Source organism: Podarcis gaigeae (genome assembly GCF_964106915.1).
Source record: "Podarcis gaigeae genome assembly, chromosome: 12".
Classification (NCBI taxonomy): domain Eukaryota; kingdom Metazoa; phylum Chordata; class Lepidosauria; order Squamata; family Lacertidae; genus Podarcis; species Podarcis gaigeae.
The window spans coordinates 56,804,926-56,822,961 of NC_139688.1; the positions used below are offsets into that span (position 1 = coordinate 56,804,926).

At 43.9% G+C, this 18,036-nt stretch overlaps 1 protein-coding gene across 2 annotated transcripts in view; it reads right to left on the reverse strand.

Moving 5' to 3' along the window:
• Nucleotides 1–453: 453 nt before the first annotated feature.
• The window catches only part of VPS41 (VPS41 subunit of HOPS complex), a 123,086-nt gene continuing 105,503 nt past the window's right edge, over nt 454–18,036 (reverse strand). Inside the window, exons 22-29 of one of the 2 annotated variants that reach the window (XM_083706269.1) lie at nt 17,268–17,405; nt 15,625–15,679; nt 14,128–14,268; nt 12,591–12,727; nt 6,944–7,043; nt 5,462–5,506; nt 4,188–4,267; nt 454–779 (exon numbers count right to left, since the gene is read on the reverse strand). In XM_083706269.1, the coding sequence (XP_083562395.1) occupies nt 699–779; nt 4,188–4,267; nt 5,462–5,506; nt 6,944–7,043; nt 12,591–12,727; nt 14,128–14,268; nt 15,625–15,679; nt 17,268–17,405 (777 nt within the window). In that variant the 3' untranslated portion in view covers nt 454–698. Of the gene's footprint in view, nt 780–4,187; nt 4,268–5,461; nt 5,507–6,943; nt 7,044–12,590; nt 12,728–14,127; nt 14,269–15,620; nt 15,680–17,267; nt 17,406–18,036 lie in introns of both variants that reach the window. The other variant, XM_083706270.1, reaches the window with a different exon arrangement.

Here is an 18,036-nt window from a genome sequence, read left to right on the forward strand (position 1 = left end):
AGGGTTTTTTTAGTTTTATCATCTTCACATCTTAGAAGTTACAACTGTTTTGAGGTCCCCTGAATAAAAGGATAAGGTACAGAACACAAACTGTGTTCTGTGTTTGACCAAACTGCGTTTGACCAAACTGCGGAAGGCAGTGGAGGACAGAGGTGCCTGGCGTTCTCTGGTCCATGGGGTCACCAAGAGTCGGACACGACTAAACGACTAAACAACAACAACAGAACACAAGTTGATCTTGGACAGGCCATGCGCGTACATGTTCCTGAACGTGGAGCCCCAAAGAGTTCATGCGCTCGTGTACAAAGATCAAACTGCAATTTCAGCTACGACTTCAAGCCTGTTAACAGGCTTTAACTTTGTAAACAGACTGTATCAACTCAATGACTTCCCCACTTAGGTTTACTTTTCATTAATTAGTAGAGATTAAGCAAGCATACAGGTGACCGCATCTGAACTGCACAATGGTGTATTAGGGAACACATTGATTACTTCCTGGCTGCCAGCACTTTAAATCCACATAGGAAATATCAGTGAGCTGGATGATTTAAAGAGTCCCTCTTACTACATCCACAGCCAAAGTTACATACGCATATGCACACAGTGTGTAGCATATTGACAATGAAGCACTGCTCCACTGAGCCACATTAAAGTAGTCACAGATAGAAGAATATAAGCTCTCAACATGCCAAAGAATATTATTTTTTCATCTCCAAGATGGCACTGCCTGGACCTCTGTGTTTAGCACTGCAGATGTTACAGAAGTGTACTGACGAATCCTGAAAACAAAAACAAAATAATATTGGTTTTGTAAATCGATTGCATATTATTTCTAGGCACATTTGTGCCAAAATACAAGCACATGCCGGAAAACAAATAGGCTATGGCTAAGATCCAAAGAGCTATGCCTAAGAGCTTATGTGCAAGTAGTGCAATTTTGAGCATTTCCCCTCCATAGATTTGTTTGATCCTCTTTCAAAGCCATCCAAGTTGGTAGCGGTAAAAAGCAACACTATATTATTTTAATATTCATTGAACATCAGCCTCCCATGCCATATAACACCCTAGTTTTGGAAGTGGTTTGCTGTGTGGCATAGTAGCTTCCAGTGGTACCAACTTGAATAAAATATTGGGGGGGGGTGTCCCAGGTAAGCTCCGCCCTGCATAATTGATCACAACACCCACACCCCATTTGAATGGCAATGTCCATTAACTTCCAGGGGCCTTGCCCCCTCAAATGTATTATTGGGAGTTGGCTTCTGTGGTGGCTTCTGTTTGAGAACTGTTAAGTCCAATGATCCCTTAGGCATACAGATATAATACCATATATACTCGAGTATGTCGTCTTTTTCTGCACATTTTTTTATGCTGAAAAAGCCCCCCTCAGGTTATACTCAAGTGAGGCGGGCGGTGGTGGAGGGACAAGTGGCCCGAAAGGAGCCCTTTCTCACCGCTGGTCCTGCCGCCGCCCGCCTCTCGGGCAGGCACAGGAGCTGCGCCTCTCCCAACCGTGGCTTCTATACTTGCTCTTGTGTGCTGCAGAGGCGGGCAGCGGCGGAGGGATGAGCAGCGAGAAAGGAGCCCTTTTGGGCTGCTTGTTCTTCCTCCGCCGCTGCAGCCGCCACCAGGTTTGTGGTGTGGTGAACCGGCTTATACTCAAGTCAATAAGTTTCCCCAGTTTTTGGTGCTAAAATTAGGTGCCTCGGCTTATATTCGGGTGGGCTTATACGTTAGCATGGTTATTTGGATGCTAACCTATGGTTAGCATGGTTATTTGGATGCTAACTGGGTCGTCTTATAGGTTAGCATGGTTATTTAGATGCTAACCTATCTGTGCAATAGGCCTATGGAAGGTATTAGTTTTTAGGGATTTATATAATGCTTACATGCCACATAAAAAGAAGATTATGGCAGTTAAGTAAATATAATTTTAAAACAGATATATGATGATACTGCTACTGACTTATAGAAAACACAGTTAAGTTTCACACATTCTGTTTTCCTCCATTTTCTTGTTTTAATATTTCACTATTTTATCGCTGGCTTTTGGATTAAATTGCTATTGTTAAAAGTGCATTTTATTCTTTTGCTATATGATGTGAGCTGTCTTGAGAGGGCTGCATTGTTAGAATTCCTGATCTATGATTGCAGTCATGGGATTTTTGTCTTTCACATGACAGTATATGTTTTGACTCCACAGAGTGGGAAGTGACGGAGACAGGATGTTTGTGTTACTGTGTTCCATGAAGTGGGACTACTGTATTGCCTTTTGTCCTTTTTCTCTTTGCTGTCTGATGCTAGAGAGAGAGGGAGCCATGTTGCAGTGCTCCGTGTGTGTTTATATGTAAATAAAGTAGATTAGCCAAAATGCTGAGTTGCTGAGGTCTGTCACACATGATGCGCAAACTCTGTAGATCCCTAAGTGTGCCGGTGTCAGTTGGCATCGGTTGCTGTGATGTTCAGGCAGAAGAAAGCTTTTGAAGCTCCCGATCGACCAGGAGGGAGGGAACATGCCAGTCGGGCATGTGTCTCTACCAGGGTCCTACTCGAGGCTGAACTCCTGACATGCATAGCCTGGAAAGGCAACATACATACTTAAACAAAAAATGAGCATTGGCTGTGTTCACTCAATATACCGTGTTTTTCGCCCTATAGGACGAACTTTTTCCCCTCCAAAAATGAAGGGTAAATGTGTGTGCATCCTATGGGGTGAATGCAGGCTTCAGGAAGCTATCCGCAAGCCATGGGAGAGCTGCCTGCACCCAGAAGCCTGGGGCGCGCTGAGCTCAGCGCCCCCCAGGATTCGGGCTTCGCACGGCTCTCTGCAAGCCGTGGGAGAGCTGTGTGAAGTCGCACAGCTCTCCCACGGCTTGTGGAGAGCTGCCTGCACCCAGAAGCCTGTTCTGGGGGCTGGGGTCGGGGAAGCTCAGGCTTCCCCCGCCCCAGCCCCGCGCCTGGGGGGGGGGAAATAATTTTTTTCTTTATTTCCCCCCCAAAAAACTAGGTGCACCCTATGGGCCGGTGCGCCCTATGGGGCGAAAAATACGGTAATCTCAGTTTAGTAAACTGATAATCCGGCCATTCCATGCATCAACCTGGTATTGCAGCACCTCCAGGAACAGTGCACCAAAAAAAGAAAAGAAAACTCTAGCACTTTGGAAACTTATGGAAGTTAAACAGGAAAAAGATTTAATTTTACAACAAAATTGGTAAAACAAGATGTGTCACAAGATAGAATTCTTTCAAGAAACAGTAAATCACTCTCTCTCTCTCTCTCTCTCTGTCCAATGGATGTTACAGGCTTCTCAGCAAGATGGTGAATGCAGAGTTTATATTCACTTCACTTCCTTAAACTAATTGCAGTTTGCTTGTCATTGTGTGTCATTGTGTGTCAACCCAAATACCATCTCTTCAATCACTTGCCAAGTATTTTGACCTTGATATGTAGCATAAGAGTTCGTTCTACAGGTTAAGGCATGGGTAGGCAAACTAAGGCCCAGGGGCCGGATCCGACCCAATCGCCTTCTAAATTCAGCCTGCGGATGGTCCGGGAACCAGCGTGTTTTTACATGAGTAGAATGTGTGCTTTTATTTAAAATGCATCTCTGGGTTGGTTATTTGTGAGGCATAGGAATTCGTTCTTCTTCTTCTTTTTCTTTTTTTTCAAAATATGGTCCGGCCCCCCACAAGGTCTGAGGGACAGTGGACTGGCCCCCTGCTGAAAAAATTTGCTCACCCCTGGATTGAGGTGTCTAACTTTGCAGTCAGCAAGCTATATTTGGGGCTCTCACCAATATCATATCGAAATACGTACATTATTCTTTATCTTTGCAATAAAAAGAAAGTAATGCTTCCTTTTTGTCAGAATCAAGTTGAATGTTTCTCCTTTGATATCAAAGTTACATTTAATATCTGGCTGAGTGGAGACCACAGTTTCTTGCTAATGGAAGCAGTTTTTAAAACCTGTGGTGCTGTAAGGCGAAGGGGCGGAAGAGGTTATTTGGATGGGCTCAATATTTTGGTATTAAACACCTACTGAGATCCAGCTAAGAACAATTACTATAATTATTTTATAATCCGTGATAAATGCTGGCCCTGCTCAGCGGACGGCAAAAATAACTTATTTGTCCTTTTGTCTTTGACTATAGCAATTTCTAGAATCCACAGAGATTAAGCTGGTTACTTACTGTGCTAAGTTCAGGAAAACACTCTTTGTGGAACATATGCCTGCAGTGAAACACTGTTACACTGAAAGATTTAGATGCATCTGGCAAGAGAAGAGAGAAAAATACATGATGTATTAGCAAAATACATGAGCTGAAGGCTATAAAAAGCACCAAGATTGATGCTACCTCAATATACAGCAGCTTATTAAGCAGCAATATCCAAGGACATTTTGAAGTTTGTGTGTGTGTGTGTGTGTGTGTGTGTGTGTGTGTGGTAACACCACATGGTAACACCACATGACCTTACACTGACCATGTTAAATTTTTTTTTTTAATGTTTCCATGTTCTTAGAAACACAGTGCTTGACTGGCACTATGCTCCAGGAAGGAGCTTGATGTCCAAGTGGAGATTTGAACCCAGGGCTCCACAATTCAAGAGCAACACTAGCTTTCCATGAGACCCAACACGTCCTTCAAATAAAACAGCTGCATTTCTGGAGACGGTCATTTGCATTCTAAGCATATCCGCAATATTCTGCTGCACATACATAAACTGATGCAGGGCATGAATCGTATTGCATTAGAAAACCTGTTCTTAGCATCTATTGTGAAATAAACCTTCAATTCTTGGATACCACCACCCCCCCCCCCCCCGTGAATCAGAAGAAAGCTTAGCAGCAAAGGATATAGAGGCTGATTCCTCTACACCCTGGAGCAACCTAGTTTGTCCCTTCCAGGGAAGCTGCGTAGGAAGAAAAACGCAGACGTGGCTACTGTATGTGGTATATTGTACTACATGCCAAGCAGGGCCAGCTTACCCATGAAGCAATCTGAAGAAGCCACCTCAGGCTTCAGGGTGCCCTGCTGCTGGTGGTGAAGCAGAGGCAGTACCAAGAGTGGCTTCTGGGAAGATCTCCCCCCAAATCTCTCGAGAACTCTGCAAGGAACCTCACCTGAACCCTGCCACCACCGCCACATGACCCAGGTAAGGGATGCTATGCAGAATGGCACCTTCTAATTCCACCTCAGGTAGCTAAACAGGACACACCACCCCTGATACACAGGTAAATTAGATTGCTTGTACAGGGTCACAGGAAATCAAAACTGAAATGGTTTATTACCAACGCCACCATTTTTTCTAGTAGTGCAAAGGGGAAAGGAGCAGGAACTGAGTTTGAGGACAGGCCCTTGAGGGCCGCTCACTATCTTCCACAACCACCACCCATTCAGAGCACCCTAACAGCCAGAGATCTTCTCTATGGGCGGCTTTGTATTTTGGACATAAAATATCCTACCTGTAGGCAGTATAGGGGAAAGGCATGTTTCACATATATTCTCCTCTGTAAGAAAAAGAACAGGTACAAGTCACGACAATTTATCTGAATAATGTTATACCACCTATCTCAGGCAGGTTTGCATGCAATGAGATGGTTTGCACACAATGCTAAGCCAAACTTTGGCTTAAAAAAGTAAAGGTAAAGGTAAAGGACCCCTGACAGTTAAGTCCAGTCGCAAACGACTCTGGGGTTGCGGCGCTCATCTCGCTTTACTGGCCAAGGGAGCCGACGTTTGTCCGCAGTTTTTCCGGGTCATGTGGCCAGCTTCTGGCGAAACCAGAGCAGCGCATGGAAACGCCGTTTACCTTCCCACCGGAGTGGTACCTATTTATCTACTTGCACTTTTTGGTGTGATTTCAAACTGCTAGGTTGGCAGGAGCTGGGACAGAACAACGGAAGCTCACCCCGTCGCTGAGATGTGAACCACTGACCTTCCGATTGGCAAGCCCTAGGCTCAGTGGTTTAGATCACAGCGCCACCTGCATTCCAAAACTATGGATTCGCATGAATGAATAAGGGTTCCCAGAGAGAAGACTGTAGTTGCTGTACTGCTACCCCAGACCTCCCACTGCAGTGAGCTAAGCCCTGGGCTTATGGTTTGTCTCGAGCAAACCAACCACAAACTGTTTACCTAAACACAAACTGTGGATTGTGCCGGCTCTGGAATGAGATAAATCACTGAATCCAGGTTCAAACCAAGCCAAATCATGGCTCAGCTCACAGCAGCAGGAATAGAGGAGCAAAGTAGCTACAACCTCTTTCGCAGGAACCCACACATTAATGCCAAACCATAGTTTGGCTTAGCATTACATGCAAAACTGGCTCACTGCATACCGTATTTTTCACTCTATAAGACACACCAGACCACAAGAGGCACCTAGTTTTTGGAGGAGGAAAACGAGAAAAAAAATATTCTGAATCTCAGAAGCCAGAACAGCAAGAGGGATCACTGTGCAGCGAAAGCAGCAACCCCTCTTGCTCTTCTGGCTTCTGGGATAGCTGCGCAGCCTGCATTCGCTCCATAAGACGCACACACATTTCCCCTTACTTTTTAGGAGGGAAAAAGTGAATCTTATAGAGCAAAAAATACAGTAGGTAATATTCAATAAAGAGACTCTCCACAATGCGCATTAACTGCTACTCCATGAGGATAAGAACTTGATACCTTTAATATGCCCTAAAAACTATTTTGCAGGCTAAATAAGGCAATAGAAAATTTGTACACGTATTTAGATGTTTTCTGTCATGTGTTTTGTTACTAATAAAGGTAATCCCATGGTAAAAAGTTCAAAGTCCAATAAAGATTTAAGAACCACATACTGCAACCTACATTTTAGGATATGTCAATAACATAATATTATGGAAGTAATCCAAAGAGTTTGGATGTAAGCAATGGAAGCTTTTATGCTTCAGAAATTTCCAGAGATGCGTTGAACATACCATCCACAAGGACTCCTCTCATTTGTGTCCGGTGCATCTTTTTCAGCAAGGAAAGCGAGTCAGCAACAAGAATCTTCTTGCACCCCTCCCGGAGCAAAATCTAAGGCACAAACGGATGTAACGCTGTGACAATGCTTCAGCTGGTTTTCACTCTCAAGTTATGCAGAAGTTGAAATTACATATTTTACATTATTCTTTGCTGCCAAGGTCCATTCTCCTACTAGTAAAGCTTTTTGGTAATGACTCACTCGGAGCCTCAAAATGTAGTAATCAAAATTATACATTAGTTATTCTAAGTGCCCTGCAGTGGGCACCTGCAGCTATTGGATGGGATAATTTCCTTAAAATAGTCCTTTCCCAGTAAACTTTCACATGCTTGATCACAATATTTAACAGCAACCCTTCTGGACTTTGGGCATTAACAAAACTGATTTGGTAATCACAACAGTTAATCGTCAGAGCTACTTCTTAGAGGACCTAACACAGAGCTTTGAATAGCACAGCAGGGGGACTCCGTGAGTGGGATTGTTCCACCCTAACAGATATACCACAAGCTGTTCCAGAGAATAATATGAAAATGAAAAGTGAAAAATTAAGCCAGTAAAAGAGAAAAGAGTCACACGGAGCTCTTCATCTCATGAATCGCAGGAACCAAGCTACTTACACTGTCAGTGTGACCAACGTTCCAGACTAATTGCAAAAGGCAGTTACAACTGGACAGGGTTAAATGTGCCAGAAATTGATGAGCAGTTAATTAATATTATTCAGCTTGTGTTGCAGGTCTTGTATTTGTTTTCTACACAGGACTGTCCTCAACGCTGCCCGGAGTTCCACTCACGCAACAGGACTTCCTCTCATCTCCCCATGCATCCCATAAATCTGATAAGAAGGGTCCCCCATCCTCTGGGGTGGATTCTGTGGGTGGGGTTTGTGGGGTGGGGAAAGGAAGGAGACGTTGCTCCATTGTGCCAGTGGAAGTCTGTTGTGCAAGCAGATCAGCCGTCATGGACACAATTCCTCTCCCCTCCTTTTTGAACTGCCCTGGTCGCTTTCTCTCTCGCACCCCATAGCACCCCCTTGGACTGACTTGGAGTGCACAAGGTCTAAAGGGATGAGCACAGCAGAGGTGTCGTTTTGGATGCTACTCCCTGGAAGCCGAAGTAGCAAATGCTTTGCTTTGTCAGTTCCCAAAGATACCAACCATCTGGATGAGCTAAATAAAGCCGGATCTCACAGGGAACAGTCACAGCCCCTCTCCAGCAAAAAAGACCCACTTCACTGAACTAACATTGCCTTCAGGCAGAGCTGCAATCATGTGCTAAGCAGGTGACGACACGCCTCCTAGCGGCCACTTGGCCAACTTTTGCAAACTGATTTTAAAACAGAAACCCATTAGGATGCAATCTGCCCTCGCTGTGTTAGCTGGCCCCAGAGAGGGGGAAGCGTAAAATGTTCCAGGTTGCTATCTTCATATTGACCGGAGGGTAACAAACATAGCCTCTTTTGCAAAAGGCAGATCCATGCTCTGCCTTGTGTCCCTTTAAAATGCTCAGAAATATTGACTGGGAAAGGACTGGCCCCTCTATGCCGTGAATAATGCAATACATCAGCTCGGAAGTCACTGCAAAACGAAAGCACACACTCAGCTATGATGGGGAGACACACAGACACACACAGACATGAAAGCTCAACTCCAAAGTGTCAGCAAGAAGGGTCCCTGTATGCCACATGAGGAGGAATGGAGAACAATAAATGCAGGGGTGTGGGAATATGCTATGGCACTCCCCGTAGGCAAAACACTTTGTGCACATCATGTAGCTTTGTGTTTCGGCTGCTCTTGAGAACACATTAGAGATCAGTTACTAAATGTTTCATTGGTACAAAGCTAAAGGAAGCACCATTGCAGATCTCACCCTGTCGCCTCATGTGGCATAGATGTGGCAGAATAATTAAGCACCCAGGCAAGACTGTGAGACCAACAGGAGGTAAAGAGCCCCTGGGAAAGAATGTCTTGGGGGCTGTATACAGCCTGCCAGTTTGCCACCCTCAACCAAAATGATCTGAGCTGAAAACATAAAAAGTGGTTTCTGGGAATGACCAGAAATCACTTATTCAAGCTGATCTATGACGTGTAGCTTGAAAGGGGCCCATCTTTTACACGAGTGTTATCTATTTAATTGTTACATTTCTCTAATTGGATCTTAAGCGACTGGACAGCTTTAATTCTGGATATTACTTCAGTGCATTTTGATTTCCAAAATCCAGACACATGGGGCACCTCTGCTAGTGGCTGGTCCCATACTGACATGTTGGGGCCAATATGAAGCTGTGACTGGCCAGACCTAAATCCAGACCTGGCTCTTGCCTATTCTCTAGTGGAGGGTCTAGCCAGAATTGAAGCCAAACACACCCAGCTCCTTCAACCACTCCTCATACAACTTAGTTTCCAGACCCTGGGTCATCTTGGTCTCCATCCTCTGCAAACATTCCAACTTGTCCACATCCTTCTTAAATTGTGGCACCCAGAACTGAACACAGTATTCCAGGTGGGGTCCGAGCAAGGCAGAATAGTGATGATGTCACCCACAACAGAATTTTAATGCTGGTTCTAGATGTGTTTTGTTGTACTTTCACCACTAGTTTGTTCTTATTACTTCATATTTCAAAAGGATGCTTTTCAAATGCTTTGAATCCCAACTTGGAAGAAAGGTGGGGTGCCAACATGTTAAATAAAGGCCTTCTCTGCCTTTGCAGCTGGGGAAGTCCATAATAAGAATTATCTGATTTCTGATTTTAACATTTTTATTTATGGCTTTATGTATAACTGTTGCAAACTGCTCTGATTTTTTTTTAAAAAAATATTAATAATAACATACAAGTATTTGTTATAAAATAAATAAATAGCTACGGTATGTGTGTGCATGAGTTCATGTGTGTGTGGTGGTAGAATAAGCATCCTGAAATTGGGTGGTAACCACAAGATAAAACACACACGCACGCACACACACCCTTCTCTTCTGTCAGCAAAACTGCCAGCTTGGAATTCAGCAACAGAAAGGGCAGAACTAGGCAGGAGAGCCAGGGTTAGAGAAGAAGGTGGAGGCTTAGAGGCTGTGTGGATGGCCCCGGTTGATTTGGGAAGCAGAGCCGGGATGGAGAGAGATGCAAAACTTAACTTGCCCCGGTACTGAAAAATCCTACAACTGACCCTGGGTAAACGGCCATTTTTTGTTGTTTTTGTTTTTAATCTATATGTGAAAGCAAAATATTGATTTCGCCCATAAGCTTTCCAAAGCACAGCTGCTGAAAATACAGGATACTTCATATATATATATGTCAGGAGTCGAAATTAGGAAATTACTGTTTTATTGCCTAAATTTCAATGTAATCTTGCTCATTCTGGCAGGCTTGTCAGAGTTCCGATTGTGATTTAATTATAATAAGAAAACATTGCCAGTGGAACAGCAATTTATTCTCTTCCAGCTAAACACTGCTCCCAGGCATGTGTCACTTTTGATGCACGAGTGCCTCCACTTTAAGAGAATGCACAATTTTATGGCTATATAAATTAAACTGCAGCTGTCAGTAGTGTACTTTATTTATGATTTAATATTCATCTCATTGAAGAGCGAGATATAAACTACAAGCACTTTTAGAATGCAGCTTTAACTTACTTTCTATTTAATTCCAGACAGACAACTCTGTCTTGCCCTGCCATGAATACTGGAACGCCTTCAACTCATAGCACTGCCATCATGATTAGGTGGGCTTAAATCATTCCCACCAAAGATGACAACGGCATTGCTAAATTCAGAGATCTTCATGCTACTTTTCTAAACACAGTGGTGAGCCCCTGGGGCACAAGGCTTAAAGCAAAACAAGCCTGGGTAACAATATCACCTGGGCCATGATTTGGAATTACATTAATCATCTCTGCATTGGGCCCGCCGTTGTTCCATGTCTTTATAAATGACTTGGATGAAGGAATTGAGGGGACGCTCATCAAATTTGCAGGTGACACCAAACTGGGAGGGGAGGCCAATGCTGCAGAAGACAGAATCAGGATTCAAGATGACTGTAACAGATTGGGCCCAAAATAACAAAATGAGCTTTAATAGGGAGAAATGTAAGGCTCTGCACTTAGGCAGGAAGAACCAGATGCACAAATATTAAGTTCTTAACCCGAGGTACCACTGTACCACTGTACACAAACTGGGAGCCCTAACTAGCCTTGGCTCCTCGCTGCACAAAACCTCCCAGGTTCAATCCCTGGCGTTGCCAGTTAAAAGGAATCAGGGGCAGCCAGAGATTCTGGGAAGTTGCTGCCAGTGTAGAAAATGCTGGGCTAGATGGACCTGGTAAAAGGAAGCTTCCTGGACATGTGGCAATGCATTTGCTGCTGCATAATGCAAGTAACAGCCCCTAAAGAGTGTGGAAGAAACCTGGCATGCGAGCACACATCAGGGGTAGCGCAAGTGTATGTAAGGGGAGACTTGTGTGAGTTTCAGCTGCTCTGCCCCACTCACCTCAGAAATCCTCAGAACGCCTGCTACCTTCCATCACAAGGGAATATCAAGAATGACTGGAAGGGGGGGGGGTGTCCTGAAAAAACCCAGTGCCGTGTTCCTTTGAACATAGGTGCAAGTCTTTTTGAATGCGACTGTGTTGCTCAAAGCCACTTTGAGAGATTTGTGGATTTACAGAGCAGGGTGAGCATTCGAAATAAAATAGACCATTTTCAGGAGGATTGGGGCGAGGAAGGAAATACCCCAATGCCTGGGAATTAAAGATTAGGAAGCGGGGGGAGGGGGCAGTGCTAAGATCCATTGATGCCCCACCCAAGCATGGGACACAATCCACTTGTGTTGCCATCAACTACAAAATAGCAGCTGCACAGACTTTGTTCCCATCCTGCTGTCAAGTGGTTGAGAAGAGATGGGGACATCCTTCAGTAGTGGGGCTGACCTTTGACTTAGGTGGGGAAAGTAGCTCTGTCTTGAGTTCACAAAGTCACTACCTCAGCCACAGTACCGGACCTCTAAACTGGGAGGCCACAGAAAGTTTTTGTGAGGTTGTGTTATGAGAATGGTTATGTCACAAAAGTAATAACATCATCAGCATCCAGTATACCTGAAGGAGCGTCTCCACCTCCATTGTTCTGCCCGGATGCTGAGGTCCAGCGCTGAGGGCCTTCTGGCGGTTCCCTCATTGCAGAAGCAAAGCTACAGGGAACCAGGCAGAGGGCCTTCTCGGTAGTGGCGCCCACCCTGTGGAACGCCCTCCCACCAGACTTTTAGAAGACATCTGAAGACAGCCCTGTTTAGGGAAGCTTTTTATGTGTGACATTTCAATGTATTCTTAATCTTTGTTGGAAGCTATCCAGAGTGGCTGGGGAAACCCAGCCAGATGGGCGGAGTATAAATAAAAAATTATTATTATTATTATTATTATTATTATTATTATTATTATTATTATTATTATTATTTAAAAAGGGTAGTAACTGTTCAGCATTACTGCACAAGAAGCCTTCATAGCATGATTATTCTTTTACCAGTATTCTATTCCTTTAAAATTACTGATCCCCCTCTATTCTTCATGCCTGATGGTGGAATGAGAAGAATGGACACCGAAAAGCAGTAACAGTTACCTGTAAGTTATAATCCTGAAGAATTTTTACCAGTGAATCTCTCAGGTTTGGAATCTCCATGCCTTCCTTAATGCGGTGGATCAGGAGGATGGGGTCAACGTGGGTCCCAATGTTATTTAACAAGCCGGTAATAAAAGCTGTAGAAACACAAAGGGGGTGGGGTGTAATCTGAAACTTAAGCATAATGTTGAACTGCTTTTTTGAGACAGGCCTAGTCTCTTAACTGCATGTACTGCTCTCTAAAAAAAGAAAAGAAAAAGAAAACAGTATGCTGGCACATCTAAAGTGGGAGAGATCTCACTAGCAAGAGGCCTAGTTTTCAAATTTACGTTTTATCAAGCTACGCATAGAAATAAAGGTTGCATACCATATAAACAAGCTACAATAATCTTGAGATATTCTACTGAACTATTCCTTGGGTCTACAAACATCAGTAACAGGGCCTCATTTTACTTGTGTATTATCTTTGTGGCAGTCAATGATGTTGACAACCTTCCTGGACTCTTCTTTCCATCAGACCTTTCCATGCTACATCCCTAAATTCACTCAGGGCTCTGCATTTCACACACCATCTGATCTTCACACTTTCCAGCATTGCCATTGCCTCTTTCCTTGTGATGCTTCCCACCCCCCCGACGTCTCCCTTTTTATAAGTATCCACTTTCTTCTACATCATCTTTGATTCCTCCAGATCACTATTTCTCAGTCCACGGCTCCTCTGCCTCCACCTTCAGCGATCCTATCTAGATCCTGTTGCTGAGCTTTCCTACCTCATCCACTTTTTCATAAAACAGCTCTTTCTTCTCAGCTTCCATCTGCCTTCACACAGGTCCTTCTCTTCCTAGACGCTGTGGGGTGAATTCCCCGTCTCGCTCTCCAGCCGCAATGGCCTTTCATGTTCCTCACGGTAGCTGGACTGTTTGTGAACACTCTTGCTGATTACAATGTCATTCCATCACAGCAGCTCAGCCAAGGCATCACACCTGCGGATAGGTGCCCATGGCTGGCCTACTATCTATCTTTTTTGCCTTTTCATTTAAAACAATACTTATTTTAAGAAATATAAAGATGTGTAATAATCACATAAAGTACAACTTTTGAAGACCTTTGCAGTGAAGATGCAGAGATAGAAAAACATGCTAGCATTTCATCCAATTTGTCGGCCAACAGCACATGTGCCAGCAGCTGTGGAATAATGTAATTACTTATGCTTATCAGTGCCAGATGCTGCAGGATGCCAGGACATTATTTCCCCCCTCAGTACGTTGTAATACTCCAATTATTACGTTGCAATTTAGACTTCTGCCCCATGCAAGCTGGCATTAATCCCAAAGCAATCTGACTACACTGTTTTTCTTCTGTAGAGGGATGAATTATATTCTTTCACTGCCTCACACTTAATTAAAATCTCTCTCTCTCTCTCTCTCCCTCTCTCTCTCTCTCACACACACACAAACACACACACACACACACACACACACACACACACACACACACACACACAGTAAATTAACTGAGCAAAGACTACTTTGCTTACGTGGTTTGTCAATGGAGTACAAGATGAGATCTTCCCACAGTTCTGCATCATCTTGCTCCTTAGCAAATTCAATAGCCTTATCCACATCATATAATTCCTCCATGATCATCTTCAGAGCACTTCGACTATTGCCCATTCTGCCTAAAATGACAAAGGAAACAAGGAATTGTGAAAGAACAGCCTACCGCCACCAAGTTAAGTTAGGCCTCAGGGTTAAGGGGAAACAACAACCTCTGTTATATTGTCTAAAACCTTCTCCACTTACGGCTTATATTTTAATAACACGAATGATAAATTAAATTAAATAACTTAAATTAAAGCAATATATTTCAATCCCATTGAAATACATGGGTCCTGTGTATGTCTTAATAGTTGCTTGCTGAACTGAGCTACATCTGTGATTGTGTCCAGAGATGCAGGTTCATCCTACAACTAAAGCCAGGCTTTTTTGGGGTGGGGAGAGCAGACTAAGGTTGCAATCCTATACAAACGTACTGGGAAATCAACCCCACTGAAGTCAATGGGACTCGAGAAAACATGCATAGGATTGAGCTGGGAAGCTCAGTACGCACTAACAAGGTACAGCACAGGCCATTTCAGAATCAGGATGTGGCCCTGCAAGGTTTTAACCTGAACTGCCCTGCAGGACAAAAGGATCCCAGACAAGGTCATGCTCAGCAGCATCTCCTTAACAGCCATGGCCATCATTGAGCAGCAAGGACCGGCACATACATGGCATTGGTGGCAAGAAATCATGGAACTGAAGGGTTAGAAAGGATCCCCAGGGGTCATCTCAACTAGGGCCGGGGCCTTTTCAGCACTGGCCCCGACTTGGTGGAACGCTCTGTCACAAGAGACTAGGACCCTGCGGGACTTGACATCTTTCCGCAGGGCCTGCAAGACAGAGATGTTCCGCCTGGCCTTTGGTTTGGACTCAGTCTGACCCTTATGTTTCCCTCCCCTTATGGTTTGGATCTATGGGCTACTATTAAAATGAGGCTGCATGTTAAACTGTATTTTTAACCTGTATTTTAAATTGTTTCCCCCCTCCCTATTATGCTTTTATTGTAATTTTACTGGTGTTAGCCACCCTGAGCCCGGCTCTGGCCGGGGAGGGCTGTGTATAAATAAATTTATTTATTATTATTATTATTATTATTATTTAGTCCAACCCCCTGCAATGCAGGAATCTCAACTTCTTTCCATGCAGAGATCTGCCACAGGCTTAAGAATCTGCATTTTTCAAAACCAGGACTTTTATGTCTGGGTTGATAGATGGTACCTAGAGCTTACACCAGCATGGGATCATAATATTGGCTTTAATATCTCTGGGTTTTGGGGGGGGCAGTTAAGACACCTTGCCTGGTCATGAGCTTTTAGGATCAGCAGGGATACAATGTAAGAACCTGGTCCGAGAAATACTGAGTTGAGGATGTCACCTTTTAATAAAAACAAAACCACCAGGTCATTGCTATTAATCAAAATGCAGCTACTTACTCAAAAGATAAACTGTCTCTTCTACAAAGTTCCTTTGTTGACAGATTTCAAGAGCCTGGGATTTCAAAAGGAGAAAATTAATATGACCACAACTTAAGTTATCAACCAGCCTGTCTCTGCCGTAAATTAGCCGCAAAGCCCCTATACCCGTTTACTCAGAAATAAGTCGCACAGAGTCCAGTGGAATAACAGCCAAAAAATATCACCAGTGCTCCCAAAGTACTTTTCTATAAAGGCACATAATTCATGTAACAGAAACGGTAAGTATTTATAAAAATCTGGACTAAGAATAAAAGAAAAGTAATTACAGCCAACACCTGCTTGAGTTTCTTAAAGAACAACACTACCAAAGAATGAAACCAGCATATAAGTCAATCATTGTTCCCCAAATAAAGGTTTTTTAAAGCAGTGTTTCCCAACCTTGGGCCTCCAGCTGTTTTTGGACTACAACTCCCATCATCCCTAGCTAGCAAGACCAGTGGTCAGGGATGATGGGAATTGTAGTTCAAAAACAGCTGGAGGCTCAATGTTGGGAAACACTGTTCTAAAGTATATTTTGTAACTACAGAATCTCCTGATTTTTTTTTATCAAGCTCCATGTACAGAAGCTAATGCTTGCCTTCCTACATGTGGACAGGAAATCTGACACCCCCCCCCCCCAGTTTAATGCTAGTCTGTGCAGCATAATTGAGCCAGACGCTCTCTATCCCTTGTATGCCTCAAGAGGCTGCTGTGGAAATGGAATAGGATGACCACCATGTATGAGCTTCTTGGGCAAAGGGGCTGCATGCCTACGTGATTAATTACCGGGGCTATAGCTCAGTGGCAGAGCTATCGTTCTGCATGCTGAAAGGGCGCAGGTTCAGTCCCTGCCATCTCCAGACTGTCCCCTGCCTGAAGGCCTGCAGAACAACTGCCAGGCATTGTGATTCTCAAACTTGGGTCCCCAGCTGCTGTTGGACTACAGTTCCCATCATCCCTGCCCACTGGTCCTGATAACTAAGGATAATGGGAGTTGTAGTCCAACAGCAGCTGGAGAGCCAGGGTTTGACAAACACCGCATGTAGACAATACTGAAATGGAAAGAGCAATGGTCTGACTTGGGGTGAGGCTCCTGGGTTGTCCCTACAATAATAAACATGTCCCTTACCCAGACAGATAAATTCCCGCATTTCATCAACATTTCATTCCACGCTCACATAACAAACACCTCAGTCATAATTGTAACAAAAACATCTGGTGGAGTGAACAAAAATCAGGGGGTGGGAATTAAATACTATACACTCAAATAATATTAAAATTAAGAACAGGATGAAATACTTGTATGGGTCATCATGTGACTTTAAGATCTAAACCAATGTGGTTTTCATGATTTCCAGCAGATGGCAGCAAAGCATACAGAGTTGCCAGGACAAGTCGGGTCACAATTACAAACTGAAAAGCCACAGTTGGTAATAGTTTTGTTGAGATCAACTAAAATGTGACAAAGACATGGGTGGGTGGGATGGGGGAACCTTGCAATTGGAAAAAGAAGGAAAAGAAAAAGAACTCCCACAAACCCACTGCTAAATAACCAACAGCTTTAATATTTATCAAAGAAAATAGAGAGGGGGGAAAGATACATTTAAAGGATTTTTCCTCACCTTTTCTAAAGGGCAATGAGTGCTGTCTCTGAGAAATGGAAGTAAATTTGGCCGGTCATATTCAGCATACAGACTGATCTGTTTCTCATGGTACTTTTGTCCTTTGTGATGGTCTCTCTTGAACAGCTTGTGCAAGTACTACAAAATCAACCCAAAGAATGAAAAAACAGAAACATCCATGATATGGCCATAGTACCAAACAGGTGCTCCAGACTAATCTTAACACCTGACCCAAGGAAACGGAGTAAAATACTATTGCGTCCAGGTGTTACAGACCCCTCTGCCATTGCTGACCGATACCAACATGGGGAATGAAGTGATGGTGTGTTTGTGGTGGTGGAGAGATTGCAGCAAATCATCCATAGTGGGAAAGAGCTGCTCAACTTTCCCCACCCCTAGCAATTCTTTTCACAAATAACCTCACTCCAGGCACTACTTTATTCCTCTGAAATCTAGCTGCAAATGCAACTTGCACGCTGGACTCAAGAGGTTGCTGGCCTCCAACTCCCACCAGCCCCCAGCCAGCACAGACAATGGCCAGAGGAGATGGGAGCGGTTGGCATTTGAAAGGGAGAATCATTGGAGGATAGCTAAACACGCCTCTCACCCTCCACTCCTGGTCCAGGAAAGGCTCTGTAGCCTGATTATCTCAGCAAACCTGGGTCTGGAACCATGCAAAGCTCATCTTGTCTGCCCCCTGGTCCTAAGCCACAAAAGGCAGCTTGAAGTGGTAGGTCTTACAATACTCTTGAAAGGCGCTCAGGCTAGG